At 40.6% G+C, this 18,150-nt stretch overlaps 1 protein-coding gene across 1 annotated transcript in view; it reads right to left on the minus strand.

The window, feature by feature from the left end:
* The window catches only part of LOC103071675 (growth-regulated protein homolog gamma-like), a 10,913-nt gene extending 8,643 nt beyond the window's left edge, over window positions 1-2,270 (minus strand). The window contains exons 1-3 of the mRNA XM_007463218.1: window positions 2,180-2,270; window positions 1,962-2,085; window positions 1,776-1,859 (exon numbers count right to left, since the gene is read on the minus strand). Coding sequence (XP_007463280.1) covers window positions 1,776-1,859; window positions 1,962-2,085; window positions 2,180-2,270 — 299 coding nt within the window. The remainder of the gene's footprint in view (window positions 1-1,775; window positions 1,860-1,961; window positions 2,086-2,179) is intronic.
* Window positions 2,271-18,150: the final 15,880 nt, after the last annotated feature.

Below are 18,150 nucleotides of genomic sequence, written 5' to 3' on the forward strand. Positions count from 1 at the left end.
CGGCAGGCGGACTCTCAAGCACTGCGCCACCAGGGAAGCCCTCATTTGTTATTTTTGTCATGTATTTTATTGTACAGTATGTATTTATCTCCATTGGTCATTATTATTGTTAAATAGCACAAATTGTTTGAGTTCTTAGGAAGAATCCATTTTTCTATCCTTTGCTCCCAGCTTCATTAAAAGGAAAAGAATTGCATAATTGTTTGAATAACCACTACCAAAGCCATTTAATAGGAGCTCTTGTTGAAATATTGATAAAAATTCAACAGTTTATGAAGAACTAGTTTGGAGTAACAAATTGGTCAGTGTGAAAAACAGCAATATTTTATATAAAACTAGGATTCTCAAGGTGGTTGGGGAGGGTAGAGTGCCAAATACTCTTTCCTGAGTAACAGAAAAGGAAGGGAAGTAACAGCCAGAAGCAGGCATAAAGTTAGGTAGAACCTAAGTCTAACTGTATAATACCTTGGGGGCACCCGGGAGGAACCAAAGATCAAGATGAATAAAACAAAACCTAAGCATGTTATTTTTTTGAAAAACCTTTATTTTCGTGGCATTTAAAAAATGTAACAATAGTTTTAACTTCTCTGTTCCAAAACAAAGAGAAGCACTACATAATGAACATTAAACAAGGCATTATGCCCTACAAGAAAGACATAAAATGTCCAAAGGAAGCGTCAACATAAAAATGTTGACCACATAAAGTGAGATAATTTCAATAAATAATAACTGACATTGTTTTAAACAAGTACAAACATAGATGTGCACACACTTTCCCTGATTCTAATAGTGATCTCACTGTCCAATTGCGTGAATCCCCTCTCCCACCCACCCCCTCCACCTCTATCACAGTGCCTGGCACTTTATGGTCTCCCAATATCAGTTTAATGAGACATTTAGAACCCATCATCCTCATATTAAATAACAATCAGGACTGAGTTAAGTTTGATTAAACACACTGAAATCTTTAAATACAAACATATAAAATATTAAAATATGAGCTATAAAAATAAATAAATACACATATAAATAAATAGAACTCATAAAAAATAGTCCAGCACATCAAATCCTTTCTTGGTGTCCCCAGAAGCCAGCTGTTCTCTTCATTTTCAGTTCCTACCAGAGCAGAGACAGCTCTTCAGGAAATGCCCTATGAGCTTCTTACTTCTCTCTAGGTCAGTTGGTGCTGCCCCTGTGATGAGAAAAGGGTTAGTGTTCCAGGTGCTGAAGATAGCTGCTTTTCTCTTTCAGGCCCTTGAGGCTGAAGGGATTTCTGCATGTAGACCCTGGCCCAGCTCTGCACTCAGAAAAGGTTCCTGCTCAAAGGGGTTAAAGACCTTTCACAGGTATCCTAGACTTGACCTCAGGGAGGTCTCACTGAAAAGTCCCTGCTCTTCACTAGTAAGCTTCAGAGGCCCATGTTGCCCAAAACCAGAGGTTCCACATTCAGGTAGAATTCCTCCATTGAGGAATGGAGGTAAACAATGTTTGTTCTTTAATGGGTCAGAAGCATTTTACCATCCCTGGCTAAATCTACTTTATCTTTTAGGAACATACCCACACTCATTTGAATAGGGATGGACACGGGGATCAGGACAGAGAGCCCTGGAAATACCCTTCTGACACAGAGCAGATCAAATTTAATGGGGAAATAATAATGATTTTCAGTCCTGCAACTAAACCATAGGTTTCTCTAATAATATTTTCAGGCGGTAGATGCCAGTATTTGTGACCAATGGCTCTAGTTGCAAGTGGGAATAAAATCCATGACTTACTTCTTTAGCATCTTGTTGATGATTTTTTTAACCATGGGAGCTTCAGGGTTGAGACAAACTTCCTGACCAGTCTTGAGAGTGGCTCTGCAGAGAGAAGGGAGAATCCACGTGAGGTCGGGCTGGGGGTCGGGGTGGGGTCGTCGGGACGGTGGGGGTGACAAGTACAGCAACAGGGGCGGCACTTACACGACTTCCGTTTGGCCGCAGTGGGGTCCCGGGGGCGTCACCTTCACGCTCTGGATGTTCTTGAGGTGAATCCCCTGCAAGGTCTGCAGGCACTGGCAGCGCAGTTCGGTGACCACAGGCGCCCCTGCGGGGTGGACAGACTCGGTCAGGGGGCTGTCCCGGGATGGGCCCCCACCCGTCCCCGTCCCGCCCTGAGGATGCCGGGCGCCGGGTCGCACCTGCTGCGCGCCGGCCGGCGGCCACCAGGACCAGAAGTAGCAGCGCGGCGCGGAGGAGGCGGGCGGCGGCGGGGGTCGCGGCGCGGGCCATGGGGTTCAGCTCGGAGGGTCGCTGCCTGCGGCGGGAAGGCGGGCTGGAGAGCTGGCGGAGCGGATTCTGTGGCTCCCCGAGCCGGGCGAAGCCCTTTTATGCCGACCCGACAGGAGCTGGCAGGCCAGGGAAATTCCCCGACGCACTTGGCGTTCCCGGGTCCGGAAGGAGGGCGCGGCCCCGCGGGCCTCCCGCGTAATCCGCGCCCTGGGGGAGGGGGGTCGGGCGTTGTCTCTGCGCCTAAATCCCCGCAGGGGGAGTGAGTGCGGGGGAGTGAGTCGCCGCCCCCCCGGGGCTACCGCCTGCGAGGGCGGCCGTGGGTGCCTGGCTACTCCTGGTCGCGGAAGGTGAGTGTCAAGGATAGACCAATACAGGGACTGTACCACAACTTTAGGAGAACTTTTGTCGAATTCTCAGTGTTTTAGGATCTCAAATAAATCACACTTACTGTCATTGTTTTTACCAGGCTGGGCCTGGGGGTAGGCCATTGAACAGGTTAATTCACTGTTTATTTTAAGATACAGTGTTGTAATCTCTTATCTGCCCTCTCTTTGAATTTCTGGAATTTAGTCATTATAAGAGCACCTCTTTTTGTTCTAAAGGAGGCTGTGTTTTCACTCATGACAGTTACTCGTGTGTTGAAAGGGGCCGTGCGGGGCTCAGGAGGTCCATTCCCCTTTTCTAGGCTTGTCCGTGGACAGAAAAGATCATAAACATCAGAAAGCTAGTACCTAGTGATTCCTGACTTTACTATTGATACAAGCAGCAAACAGATATGGTTTTCGACATTCATAAGCACTAGCTTACTAGTATATTTCACTCCAGGTTGTCTGAATTTGCCTGTTTCCTGGGATTGATTCTCTCGAGTATCAGCTATCAATGTACTTACATTTCAGATTCTATGTAACTGAGGCCTTCTCACTTTCACCATCAGTTCCAGTATCCCTTTTGGATTAAACAGCAGATGGTTTAAGTTGATCCTCCTGGATCGATGAGGACCTCGGGGATGTGTGTGATATTCTGTGATTGCTGTGAGAAGGATTGGGGAGCTGAGAGAGTGGGTCTGCCTCAGGAACAGCTGAGAGTTTGTCAGGCAGTCAGGGTTGAAGTCTCAGCTGCACACTTACTTGCCACATGGCCATGGGACCACAGGGAATTATTTAATCTCTCTCTGCTCTTGCTTTCCCTCTGTTTAAGAGAGCTAATGACAGTGCCTGCCTCACAGAGTTGTTATGAGTATTAAATGTGTTAACATTTGTAGAAGAGTAGCACATACTAAATGCTGTATAAATATTTATTAAATAAACAAAATAGAAGTGTTTTACAACCTTAATGTTATAGACTAGATGTTTGGGTCCTCCAAAATTCATATGCTGAAGCACTATATTTCATTGTGATAGTACAAGAAGATGGGGCATTTGGGAGGTAATTCAGTTTATATGAGGCCATCAGGGTGGGGTTCTTATGATGGGATTAGTGCCTTTATAAGAAAAGACACCTGGAGAGCTTATTGTCTCTTTCTCTCTGTAATGTGAGGCTACAGCAAGAAGGCAACTATCACTATGTGCAAACCAGGAAGAGGATTCTCACCAGATACTGAATCTGCAGACACTTTGATCTTGCTTCCCAGCCTCCAGAACCGTGAGAAATAAGTGCTTGTTATTTCAGTCACCTAGTGTATGATATTTTGTTATAGCACCCGACCTGATTAAGATACTTACATGAACAGCAACGGTCTATGATGAGTCCTTATGTAAGGAGAAAAAATACATATATATTTTCAAAGAAACATCTGTTAATTTATCTTTAAAATTTTTCAGCATTAGAAATTTTGTAAGAGGGATGCATCTGTATTCTTTGGGAATCTTGGAATAGATTTTTAAAATCCATTGTTTGAAATTTTGCTTTCAATTACTTCCCACATAAAATAGGAATAAGAGTAAAATTCTTCCCAATTCATTTATGGGAAAATATTTAAGAAATGACTCTCTGCCTTGGGCATTAATAGCTAGCTCCTCAAACAATGAAAAATATTAGCTGTAATGATTCCCAGACCCAACCCAAAGACATGAGTAAACACCCAGGAAGAGTAGAATTTCAGCTTATTTACAGTAGCAGCCAAAATGATGAGATACTTCATGAATCAACTCACTATCTGTAGAATTATCTATAATGTGACTCCTAGAACTTGTTAAATTAAAATCATTTGCTTTCAGGAAGGAATAAGAAAGACTTTTTTTTCTTTTATAATGTACCTCTTTCCATTATTTAATTCATGACAGCCCCATAGTAAGTTTCAGAAAATTTTAAGAGCGCCAGTGTTATGAAGTCTATCATGATAAGCAAATTTCTTCTTGTGTTAACATGTCCCGAATGCCTCTTTTATAGGTACAAGCTATAAACCAATGCAATCACTAACTCAATGAAGTCAACTCTAAAGTAGGAGCTCAGCTTCCTAAATTCCATTCTACCCTGTAATTTTTATTGTATCTTTGAGACTTGACTAATACAATGTACTATGCCTGCAAAATCTGGGGTCGTTGTTCCATGCTGAAAACTGACCTTGCTAATTGGCCAGCAAGAATGAGTGGTGTGGCTCTGCTTTATCCTAGCTTGCCTTGAGAGCTTTGCCATTGACACTACCACCTCTCCCATTTCCTAACAGCTATAGTTTGTGTATAACGTTTCTGGTTCTACACTGAAGGGAGAAAATGAAGATGACTGAACATGCTACTATTGATAGATCCCAAGATTTCCCATCCCGCCAAGAGCACTTAGTTGAACATCATTGTTAACCTCCCCTTCCAAGCTCTACTACAACTGCTATTTCTATCTGTCTCCTGCCTGGCACCGACCTTACTTTTTTTTTTCTTTTTTTGGCCACTCCGGAGCAATGTGTATCTTAGTTCACTGACCAAGGGTCCAACCGGCACCTTAGTGAGTGAAAGCGTAGTCCTAATCACTGGACCACCAGGGAATTCCCCTTCCTTCTTCTTAAAACAGAGCCCTGGTCTTCCTTTGGAAATCCTCACCTCTGCCCTTGTCAGTCCATGTGATTAAGGTGGGTGACTTCAATTCTGAGCTGAAGACGGGGAGCTTGTGATCCTACAGCAGTGTTGTTCCCTGCTTCCTACCTGTGCCCTTGCCCAAGCCAATATGGGTTCACGATGGAGCCAATGAATTAAGATTGACCAATGAGACAATGCCAGTTGTGCAGGAACAAAGGGAATTGAGGTGCTCTTGCTTCTTGCTGGGATTGCTAAACTGGTAAAATGGAAACCCAAGGTCTTGCCATGACTTGGGGAAAGCTTGCCTGAGAGTAGACTGCCACAGAGGAAAGCACAGACCTGGCCTGCACAGACAAGATTATTGAAGATGCTTGAGCACCTGAGTCTAGCATTATCCTATCTAATCCTTTGACTTTCACTGTTATATAGCAATAGATTCTCTTCTCTTGTTCAGCCAGTTTGAGTTGTAATTCCATCACTCGCAGTGAAAGAGTTCTGAAAAATACCTCCGTCTTTCATATTGTTTCTAAAGTTATCTAACAGACTGATTTCTTCACTATTTAAATCCTTCCTTCCCTTCTTTTCTCCATCTATTCATTTTAAAGTTAGCACTTATGAGTTTGGAAACATGCTATGTTCAAGGAATACAAAAAGTTTAAGATTCATTCCATTATCACAAAACTTTCAGTCTAACAGGAGAAGCAGACATACATACAGAAAATTATGAAGCAGCCTGGTAAATCCCATGAAGAGTATGCCCAGGATATGATAGGAGCATAGCGGTGGGATACCTGACTTTATTTCTGAAGGGGGTGGGCCAAACTCTCAGAGAAGGACTTCAGAGAACCTTCTCTGGAGGGAAGGTGCCTCTTGAGTTGAGTCTTAAAGGATGGATGAATTTTTCCCAGGTGAATTGGGAGACCAAAGGATAGAGGATACATTCCAGAAAGAGATGACCAGATGAACAAAGGCATCAAGGCTAGAATGAGTATCATGTCTACTGGGAGCAGCCAGCAATTCATGTATCTGGAGCTAAACCTGTAAGGCAGGGAGATGGGGGAGAGATGGAGGCAAGACCTGGTCACTGAAGGCTGTGTGTAGCCCCTATCTGTTGTTCAGAAACCAGTTCAGATGTTACCTCCATTAGAATGCTCTTAAATCCATCTCAAGGTGTTTCCATGACCTATGTGCACAAATTCACCAAGTACTAAGTGGTGTGTGGGAAGGTCAGAGTAAATAAAAGATTCAGGATAAGACAGAAAATGAGGAGATAGTGGATATTCAATTCAATAGACCTTTATTAACCACCTACTGTCTATAAGGCACTAGGACAGGATTTATAAGAGATGCACAATTGGATAGACTCCAGACTCTTGACATTCATTAATATCTATCCAATATACTCCCCTCTGCATGTTAGGTAACTTCTGTTGTTGTTATATCTATAGTAAAGATTTGGATGATTTGAGCAATTTGCAACAATTTAAAATGATTTCAAGTTACACTAAGTACCCTTCAAAAATATTGGCTTTGGGCAATTTTTTAAAGATTTTAAAAAATTGCTTCAAATTAGGTTTTCATCTTTATTTTCTTAAAATGGTTTGCTAAATGTTTATGGAATTAGTCCTGATTAAATAAATGCTACCATGTCCAGATAATGTAACATGAAGAAACGGTGCTATGACAACTTTAAAAAAGGGAACTCGGCACAGAGAAAAGGGAAACTTCTCCATGGAAATACATAGTTTATGTTATAAGATGTTTTTGGAGAATAAAATCATGATGACTATGGTTTTATGGAAGCAAAATTTAGGAAGTCAATAGATGAGTGTATAAATCACAAATAAAAGTATCACATGCGTGGTGTCACAATATGGGTTTTAGCTAGAAGAATTATGAATAAAGAATCAAAAACTTGATTTTTAAATGTTGTCAATAGTATATTTTCCAATGATTTTTTTACTACATTCCACATATTTTTTTCATCAGAAATACTTTTATTTTTAGTCTTCTTGACTCTGTCCATTTGTACATGCATTGTTTTTAAAGAGACACACAGAACATATGTCACAAGTAACTGAAGCCTTATAAAAAAAAAATAAGCAAAATAAAAGCTCTGTGTGAGGGGATGGCAATGGTATTAGCATTTATTTGGTACTTGCAGAAGCCCAGGAAAAAAGTCAATACATGGCCAGGGCAGGAAATAGCAACATTTATTACTTGGGGCTGGAATGGATAAATAGAAAATCAGGAATAGAGCTTATTCTCTGTTTTTCCTGTACCATGTGATCTCTTGTTATAGCTTTTCTCATTGTATCTGCTTCATTTTTATCCATTCTGCATTCCACCAGCTTATAGCCAACCCAAACATTTTTACTTCTTTTAAAGTCCTGAAAACAGTCATATGATTATTATGAAAATCAAGTAAGTTCACATTTTCAAAATGTGCTTGAAAGTAAATTCTATATAAAGTATTGTTAAATAAAGGGAAATAATAAAATAACAAAAATTAAGAATACCTCTTAAAAGCAAAAGGAAGATAAGTCATGCATGAATTTGTACTTCCATAGTTGAGGTTAAGTGATCAGTTTTATTGATTGCTTAAATTTAGCAAATGCGATCAGGCTGGGGTAATTATTTCTCAATATCAACAAAGTAAAAGGAGAAAAAGGGGAAGATACAGATTTTGAGGATGAAGGGAGATGAGTTTAGGTGTCATCACAGTAAAGTACGAGGACAGAGCAGGCTGAGTGATCAGGGCTAACAACAGAGCTGGGTGTTTGAGGGAAATTGTGAGGATTTGGAACAACAGTTTCTGAAAGTGCAAAGGTAGTTGATCTTTTAATTTTTTTCCATTTTTGACAACCATTTTATGTTTTTTTTCTTTAACATTTTTATTGGAGCATAATTGCTTTACAATGGTGTGTTAGTTTCTGCTTTATAACAAAGTGAATCAGCTATACATATACATATATCCCCATATTTCCTCCCTCTTGCGTCTCCCTCCCTCCCACCCTCCCTATCCCACCCCTCTAGGTGGTCACAAAGCACCCAGCTGATCTCCCTGTGCTATGCGGCTGCTCTGACTAGCTATCTATTTTACATTTGGTCGTGTATATATGTCCATGCCGCTCTCTCACTTCGTCCCAGTTTACCCCGCCCCCTCCCCGTGTCCTCAAGCCCATTTTCTACATCTGCGTCTTTATTCCTGTCCTGCTCCTAGGTTCTTCAGAACCCTTTTTTTTTTTTTTGGTTCCATATATATCTGTTAGCATAAATTTTCTCTTCCTCACTTACTTCACTCTGTAGGACAGGCTTTAGGTCCATCCACCTCAGTACAAATAACTCAATTTCGTTTCTTTTTATGGCTGAGTAATATTCCATTGTATATATGTGCCACATCTTCTTTATCCATTCATCTGTTGATGGACACTTAGGTTGCTTCCATGTCCTGGCTATTGTAAACAGAGTTGCAAAGAACATTGTGGTACATGACACTTGTTGAATTATGTTTTTTTCTCAGGGTATATGCCCAGTAGTGGTATGGTCAGTATGGTCATTTTTTTTTTTTTTTTTTTTTTTGTGGTACGCGGGCCTCTCACTGCTGTGGCCTCTCCCGTTGCGGAGCACAGGCCCCGGACACGCAGGCTCAGCGGCCATGGCCCATGGGCCCAGCCGCTCCACGGCATGTGGGATCCTCCTGGACTGGGGCACGAATCCGTATCCCCTGCATCGGCAGGCGGACTCTCAACCACTGCACCACCAGGGAAGCCCATGGTCATTTTATTTTTAGTATTTTAAGGAACCTCCATACTGTTCTCCATAGTGGTTGTATCAATTTACATTCCCACCAACAGTGCAAGAGGGTTCCCTTTCCTCCACACCCTCTCCAGCATTTATTGTTTGTAGACTTTTTGTTGATGGCCATTCTGACTGGTGTGAGGTGATACCTCATTGCAGTTTTGATTTGCATTTCTCTAATAATTAGTGATGTTGAGCATCCTTTCATGGGTTTGTTGGCAATCTGTATGTCTTCTTTGGAGAAATGTTTATTTAGGTATTCTGCCCATTTTTGGATTGAGTTGTTTGTTTTTTTTGATATTGAGCTGCATGAGCTGCTTGTAAATTTTGGAGATTAATCCTTTGTCAGTTGCTTCATTTGCAAATATTTTCTCCCATTCTGAGGGTTGTCTTTTCATCTTGTTTATGTTTTCCTTTGCTGTGCAAAAGCTTTTAAGTTTCATTAGGTCCCATTTGTTTATTTTTGTTTTCATTTCCATTTCTGTAAGAGGTGGGTCAAAAAGGATCTTGCTGTGACTTATGTCATAGATTGTTCTGACTATGTTTTCCTCTAACAGTTTTGTAGTGTCTGGCCTTCATCTTAGGTCTTTAATCAATTTTGAGTTTATTTTTGTGTATGGTGTTAGGGAGTGTTCTAATTTCCTTCTTTTACATGTAGCTGTCCAGTTTTCCCAGCACCACTTATTGAAGAGGCTGTCTTTTCTCCTCTGTATATTCTTGCCTTCTTTATCAAAGATAAGGTGACCATATATGTGTGGGTTTATCTCTGGGCTTTGTATCCTGTTCCATTGATCTATATTTGTTTTTGTGCCAGTACCATACTATCTTGATTACTGTAGCTTTGTAGTATAGCCTAAAGTCAGGGAGCCTGATTCCTTCAGCTCCGTTTTTCTTTCTTAAGATTGCTTTGGCTATTCGGGATCTTTTGTGTTTCCATACAAATTGTGCAATTTTTTGTTCTAGTTCTGTGAAAAATGCCAGTGGTAGTTTGATAGGGATTGCATTGAATCTATTGATTGCTTTGGGTAGTAGAGTTCTTTTCACAATGTTGATTCTTCCAGTCCAAGAACATGGTATATCTCTCCATCTGTTTGTATCATCTTTAATTTCTTTCATCACTGTCTTATAGTTTTCTGCATACAGGTTTTGTGTCTCCTTAAGTAGGTTTATTCCTAGGTATTTTTTTCTTTTTGTTTCAGCGGTAAATGGGAGTGTTTCCTTACTTTCTCTTTCAGATTTTTCAGCATTAGTGTATAGGAATGCAAGAGATTTCTGTGCATTACTTTTGTATCCTGCTACTTTATCAGATTCATTGATTAGCTCTAGTAGTTTTCTGGTAGCACCTTTAGGGTTCTCTATGTATAGTATCATGTCACCTGCAAACAGTGACAGCTTTACTTCTTCTTTTCCAATTTGGATTCCTTTTATTTCTTTTTTTTCTCTGATTGCTGTGGCTAAAACTTCCAAAACTATGTTGAGTAATAGTGGTGTGAGTAGACAACCTTGTCTTGTTCCTGATCTTAGAGGAAATGTTTTCAGTTTTTCACCATTGAGAACCATGTTGGCTGTGGGTTTGTCATATATGGCCTCTATTATGTTGAGGTAAGTTCCCTGTATGCCTACTTTCTGGAGAGTTTTTATCATAAATGGGTGTTGAATTTTGTTGAAAGCGTTTTCTGCATCTATTGAGATGACCATATGGTTTTCTCCTTCAATTTGTTAATATAGTGTATCACCTTGACTGATTTGCATATATTGAAGAATCCTTGCATTCCTGTGATAAAGCCCACTTGATCATGGTGTATGATCCTTTTTAATGTGCTGTTCAATTATTTTTGCTAGTATTTGGTTGAGGATTTTTGCATCATCTATGTTCATCAATGATATTGGTCTGTAGTTTTCTTTCTTTGTGACACCTCTGTCTGGTTTTGGTATCAGGGTGATGGTGGCCTCATAGAATGAGTTTGGGAGTGTTCCTCCCTCTGCTATATTTTGGAAGAGTTTGAGAAGGAGAGGTGTTAGCTCTTCTCTAAATGTTTGATAGAATTCGCCTGTGAAGCCATCTGGTCCTGGGCTTTTGTTTGTTGGAAGATTTTTAATCACAGTCTCAATTTCAGTGCTTGTGATTGGTTCATATTTTCTATTTCTTCCTGGTTCAGTCTCAGAAGGTTGTGCTTTTCTAAGAATTTGTCCATCTCTTCCATTTTGTCTCTTTTATTGCCATATACTTGTTTGTTGTAATCTCTCATGATCCTTTGTATTTCTGCAGTGTCAGTTGTTACTTCTCCTTTTTCATTTCTGATTCTATTGATATGAGTCTTCTCCCTTTTTTTCTTGAAGAATCTGGCTAATGGTTTATCAATTTTCTTTATCTTCTCAAAGAACCAGCCTTTAGTTTTATTGATCTTTGCTATCATTTCCTTCATTTCTTTTTCATTTATTTCTGATCTGATCTTTATGATTTCTTTCCTTCTGCTAACTTTGGGATCTTTTGTTCTTTCTCTAGTTCCTTTAGCCGTAAGGTTAGGTTGTTTATTTGAGATGTTTCTTGTTTCTTGAGGTAGGATTGTATTGCTATAAACTTCCCTCTTAGAACTGCTTTTGCTGCATCCCATAGGTTTTGGGTCGTCGTGTTTTCATTGTCATTTGTTTCTAGGTATTTTTAAATTTTCTCTTTGATTTCTTCAGTGATCTCTTGGTTATTTAGAACTGTATTGTTTAGCCTCCATGTGTTTGTATTTTTTACAGACTTTTTCCTGTAATTGATACCTAGGCTCATAGCATTGTGGTCAGAAAAGATACTTGATATGATTTCAATTTTCCTAACTTTACCAAGGCTTGATTTGTGACCCAAGATATGATCTATCCTGGAAAACATTCCATGAGCACTTGAAAAGAAAGTGTATTCTGTTGTTTTTGGATGGAATGTCCTATAAATATCAATTAAGTCCATCTTGTTTAATATATCATTTAAAGCTTGTGTTTCCTTATTTATTTTCCTTTTGGATGATGTGTGCATTGGTGAAAGTGGGGTGTTAATGTCCCCTACTATGATTGTGTTACTGTCGATTTCCCCTTTTATGGCTGTTAGCATTTGCCTTATGTATTGAGGTGCTCCTATGTTGGGTGCATAAATATTTACAATTGTTATATCTTCTTCTTGGATTGATCCCTTGATCATTATGTAGTGTCCTCCTTTGTCTCTTGTAATAGTCTTTATTTTAAAGCTATTTTTTCTGAGAATTGCTACTCCAGCTTTCTCTTGATTTCCATTTGCATGGAGTATCTTTTTCCATCCCCTTACTTTCAGTCTGTATGTGTCCCTATGTCTTAAGTGTGTCTCTTGTAGACAGCATATATATGGGTCTTGTTTTTGTATCCATTCAGCCAGTCTATGTCTTTGGTTGGAGCATTTTATCCATTTACATTTAAGGTAGTTATTGATATATATGTTCCTATTACCATTTTCTTAATTGTTTTAGGTTTGTTATTGTAGGTTTTTTCCTTCTCTTGTGTTTCCTGCCTAGAGATGTTCCTTTAGCATTTGTTGTAAAGCTGGTTTGATGGTGCTGAATTCTCTTAGCTTTTGCTTGTCTGTAAAGATTTTGATTTATCCATCAAATCTGAATGATATCCTTGATGTGTAGAGTAATCTTGGTTGTAGGTTTTCCCCTTTCATCACTTAAATATGTCCTGCTACTCCTCCTGGCTTGCAGAGTTTCTGCTGAAAGATCAGCTGTTAATGTTATGGGGAGTTCCTTGTATGTTATTTGTTGTTTTTCCTTGCTGCTTTTAATATTTTTCCTTCGTATTTAATTTTTGATAGTTTGATTAATATGTGTCTTGGCATGTTTCTCCTTGTATTTATCCTGTATGGGACTCTCTGTGCTTCCTGGAGTTGATTGACTATTTTCTTTCCCTTATTAGGGAAGTTTTCAACTATAGACTCTTCAAGTGTTTTCTCAGTCCCTTTCTTTTTCTCTTCTTCTTCTGGGATCCCTATAATTTGAATGGTGGTACATTTAATGTGGTCCTGGAGGTCTCTGAGACAGTCCTTGATTCTTTTCATTCTTTTTCTTTATTCTGCTCTGTGGTAATTGTTTCCACTATTTTATCTTCCAGGTCACATTTCCGTTGTTCTGCCTCAGTTATTCTACTATTGATTCCTTGTAGAGTATTTTTAATTTAATTTTTTGTGTTGTTCATCATTGTTTGTTTGCTCTTTAGTTCTTCTAGGTCCTTGTTAAATATTCCTTTAATTTTCTCCATTCTATTTCCAAGATTTTGGATCATCTTAACTATCATTACTCTGAATTCTTTTTCAGCAAGACTGCCTATTTCCTCTTCATTTGTTTGGTCTGGTGGGTTTTTACCTTGCTCCTTCATCTGCTGTGTTTCTCTCTCTCTCATTTTGTGGATCTTACTGTTTGGGATCTCCTTTTCGCAGGCTGCAGGTTCATAGTTCCTGTTGTTTTTGGTGTCTGCCCCCCGTATCTAAGGTTGGTTCAGTAGGTTGTGTTAGCTTCCTGGTGGAGGGGACTGGTGCCTGTGTTCTGGTGGATGAGTCTGGATCTTGTCTTTGTGGTGGGTAGGACTGCGTCCGGTGGTGTGTTTTGGGGTGTCTGTGACCTTATTATGATTTTAGGCAGCCTCTCTGCTAATGGGTATGGTTGTATTCCTGTCTTGCTAGTTGTTTGTCGCAGGGTGTCCAGCACTGTAGCTTGCTGGTCATTGAGTGGAGCTGGTTCTCAATGTTGAGATGGAGATCTCTGGGAGAACTTTTGCTGTTTGATGTTACATGGAGCCAGGAGGTCTCTGATGGACCAACGTCCTGAATTTGGCTCTCCCACCTCAGAGGTACAGGCCTGAAACCCGGCCGGACCACCAAGACCCTGTCAGCCACACGGTTCAGAAGAAAAGGGAGAAAAAAAATAAGTAGGTAAATAAATAAATAAAATAAAATAAAATAAAGTTATTAAAATAAAAAATTATTAAAAATAAAAAAAATTTTAAGTAATTATAAAAAAAAGATAGAAAGAAAGAAGAGAGCAACCAAACCAAAAAACAAATCCACCAATGATAACAAGTGCTAAAAAACTCTACTAATAACAAGAACAAAAACAAAACAAAACAAAAAACCAACAGACAGAACGCTAGGACAAATGGTAAAAGCAAAGTTATACAGACAAAATCACACATAGTCAACCACCTCAATTTTGGGATGATTCGTTGTCTATTCAGGTATTCCACAGATGCAGGGTACATCAAGTTGACTGTGGAGATTTAATCTGCTGCTCCTGAGGCTGCTGGGAGAAATTTCCCTTTCTCTTCTTTGTTTGCACAGCTCCCGGGGTTCAGCTTTGGATTTGGACCCGCCTCTGCATGTAGGTCGCCTGAGGGCATCTGTTCTTCGCTCAGACAGGACGGGGTTAATGGAGTAGCTGATTCGGGGCTCTGGCTCACTCAGGCCAGGGGGACGGAGGGGTACGGAATGCGGGACGAGCTTACAGTGGCAGAGGCCGGAGTGCGTGACTTTGCAACAGCCTGAGGCGCACTGTGTGTTCTCCCAGTAAAGTTGTCCCTGGATCATGGGACCCTGGTAGTGGCGGGCTGCACAGGCTCCTGGGAGGGGAGGTGTGGATAGTGACCTGTGCTTGCACTCAGGCTTCTTGGTGGTGGCAGCAGCAGCAGCCTTAGTGTCTCATGCCCGTCTCTGGGGTCCATGCTGGTAGCCTTGGCTCATGCCAGTCTCTGGAGCTAATTTAGGCGGTGCTCTTAATCACCTCTCCTCGTGCCCCGAGAAACAGTGGTCTCTTGCGTCTTAGGCAGGTCCAGACTTTTCCCCGGACTCCCTCCCGGCTAGCCATGGTGCACTAACCCTCTGCAGGCTGTGTTCACGCCGCCAACCCCAGTCCTCTCCCTGCGCTCCGAACAAAGACCGAGCCTCAGCTCGCAGCCCCGCCCACCCCGGGCTGCGAGTGCAGGTCAGCACCTATCCTCTGTGCAGGAATCTCTCCGCTTTGCCCTCCGCGCCCCTGTGGCTGTGCTCTCTTCCGCGGCTCCGAAGCCTCCCCGCTCCGCCACCCGCAGTCTCAGCCCGTGAAGGGGCTTCCTAGTGTGTGGAGACCTTTCCTCCTTCACAGCTCCCTCCCACTGGTGCAGGTCCCGTCCCTATTCTTTTGTCTCTGTTTATTCTTTTTTCTTTTCCCCTACCCAGGTACGTGGGGAGTTTCTTGCCTTTTGGGAGGTCTGAGGTCTTCTGCCAGCGTTCAGTAGGTGTTCTGTAGGAGCTCTTCCACATGTAGATGTATTTCTGATGTATTTGTGGGGAGGAAGGTGATCTCCATGTCTTATTCCTCCACCATCTTGAAGGTCTCTAAGGTAGTTGATCTTAATGAACGAAAGGATGGTGAAATATCAGGAAGTGGTCACCTAGGACTAGAAAGCATTAAAGTACACTGATACCAATTCACATGATTTCATTTCTTAAGCAATTTTTTGTAGCTCAAGGGCAAAAACAGAGAAAGGCAGTGAGAGTGAGCAAGACCGTGGGAGTAGCCTGGTGTAAATCATAAAGCCCATAATTCGCAGAAATGACTAACCACAGAGTCCAGGCTGAGCTGGAAGCAGGATAAGGTATGATAAACTGAAAAAATGGTGGTGGGGAGTATCTTTGAGGGACTTTCAGGTCCCTATAGGATGTTGGGTATGTTCAGTGTAAGTTTGAGAGTGGAAGAGTTAGGACAAAAAGGTATAGTCTTGGTAAGGCCTTTCAGAGTCTTTATTCTTGAGCACCATTCTGAAGATAGTGATGTCAAAGGTGAGGTTCTGCTTGTGGGTGACTGAGCCGGTGTGTCATTTGAAGGTTCTGAAGTAGAGGAGGTTAAAGAACCATGAGATCAAGTTAGGACAGGTGGGTGGGAAATATGGAGGAAAAGGGAGGGAGGATGACTTGGTTATGTGTCACATATGATACAGTCTACCATATATATATATATATATATATATATACAATTAAATATTATTTACTGAGAACATTTTGTGTTATTGTGTGATTGTGGTTGGAGGGTGTGGATGGACAGACGAGGGGAAACTTTGGCATGACCCTGAAAGTTGTCAGATGTCCTTCGTACTGAAAAAAGACTAGAAATACTGCTGATGGTAATGACTTGGTGGGGGATTATCATATCTGTAAAGTATTTTATGACAGTTGAAAACCAGATTAGGTAATTATTGGCATTACTCTTCTTAATTAGTTCTTGCTTAGTTGAGTTACTTATCCTAGCAACTTTCCAAAAACATTAACCACATTTTTAAGTATCTACTGTGGTTGGCATTTCCTTGGAATGTAGATGTACTAGGAAGGATGAAGTTTGCTCCTCTAGAGGAAGAGATCAGAAGGACAAAGAAATAATGACAATAGGTTTTAGATTGACATCTGATGGAGGTTGGGATACTGTGCTTTAAAATTACAAGGGAGAGGATGGAGTAGCTGGTGCTGTTGGTAATTAAGACTTGAGAGTCCTTACTCTGTTTATGCTTGGTGACCCCTTTGTTTTCAAACTTTGCTGTCCCCCATACAAAACTGGACACTGGTACAATCTCTTTGTTGTGTCTGACTCAGAGAAAAAATAATTGACATGGTTACATAGTATGCTTATTTCTTCTTAGTTTTTTCACTGAAGAGAAAGTTAAGATAGCCTCTCAATTACCATAGTCTTATAAACATGGTGGTTGACTGGCTTTACAGACTCTTTAATTTGATTGTGGGGGGAATGTAGTTTATATTCATTGTGTTAAATTTTTCTTAATTAACTGTAACACCCCAGCTTTGGGTTCTGGTTCTGCCAAAGAAAAATTCTTGATTATCTGTGGTGTCCTCAGTGGGTTGCTTGTTAGCTCAGGGATTGTGCCCACTGCTGTTTGAAAATAATATGTGTTCTGGGGGTAAAGAATCAAGGGAAGGGGAGGAAAGTGATATTTGTTAGGTCCCAGCTCTAGATCAGATGCAGTGCTTGAGTTTTTCATAATGATCATGTTAATAATTTCAAGAATACTATGAAGTTGATATCATTACTCTCATTCTATGGATTAGAAAAGTGGGGTGGAGAATCCTAAAGGTAGAGTTAAAATTCAAACCCAAGAATGTCTAATTCAGAAGCCCATTGCCTCAAAGCCAGTCTTTCTATGGACAAGGAAAGAAAGATGGGGAAGAAAGACACCATGTATATCTTAAGCCTAATGAGAGCATTTCATTTTTTTAAGCCCTCCTAGGAAACAATGCATTTAAAATCTTCAATCTAGTTTGTCCTAGGAATCAAATGAAAATATTTAAGAAATGATGACAGGTACTAGCCCCAGAGTATCAAGAGCCCAGAGATCCTCCTACTTGTGCCTGCTCAGCTCCAAACACTTCATCCCATGGAATTCTCAGAGACTTCCAACAATAGGTCAGGATCTGATAATCAGATTGAAGGTGGATGATACGCGGGGTGTGTGAAGGGCCTAGCTGGTCTACCAGCTAGCATTCTACCTCTATCAACTCTCCAAGTACCTTGAAAGGCACTAATAAGGACATAGACTCTATCATGGACTGTCGAAGCTTGGCTCTGTCACGAGAGACTAGAGCAATGCTTTTAGACTACAAGTTGTGATGCATTAATAAATCATAAAATCAATTTTGTGGGTTATAACTATTATTTTATTATATAACAGAATCGAATACAATAGGATAGAATAAAAAAAGGAAAATACTATAATACATCACATATAATTAGTTATCTTGTGAGAAAAATTTTCTTATATACATGAACAACTGTGTGAAATTAAGCCCTTGATGCACAGAATGTAGAAAACGAATTTCCATGGGCCAAAATATTCTTTCAGTGATTTTGTTTCATTGATCAAAGTTGTGACTATAAGTTCCTGTTTTGTAGACATTACCTGCTGAGAATTTCCAGTCAGAAAAAAACCTTGAAGTAATGCCATTTCAATTTCATCACTCCCTGAAACTTTGCACTCCCTGAAACTTTGAATTGCCGTACAACCTGTGCTTTTCCTGACAGGAATGC

This window comes from Lipotes vexillifer, unplaced genomic scaffold, assembly GCF_000442215.2.
Source record: "Lipotes vexillifer unplaced genomic scaffold, Lipotes_vexillifer_v1.1 scaffold872, whole genome shotgun sequence".
Taxonomy (NCBI): Eukaryota; Metazoa; Chordata; class Mammalia; order Artiodactyla; family Lipotidae; genus Lipotes; species Lipotes vexillifer.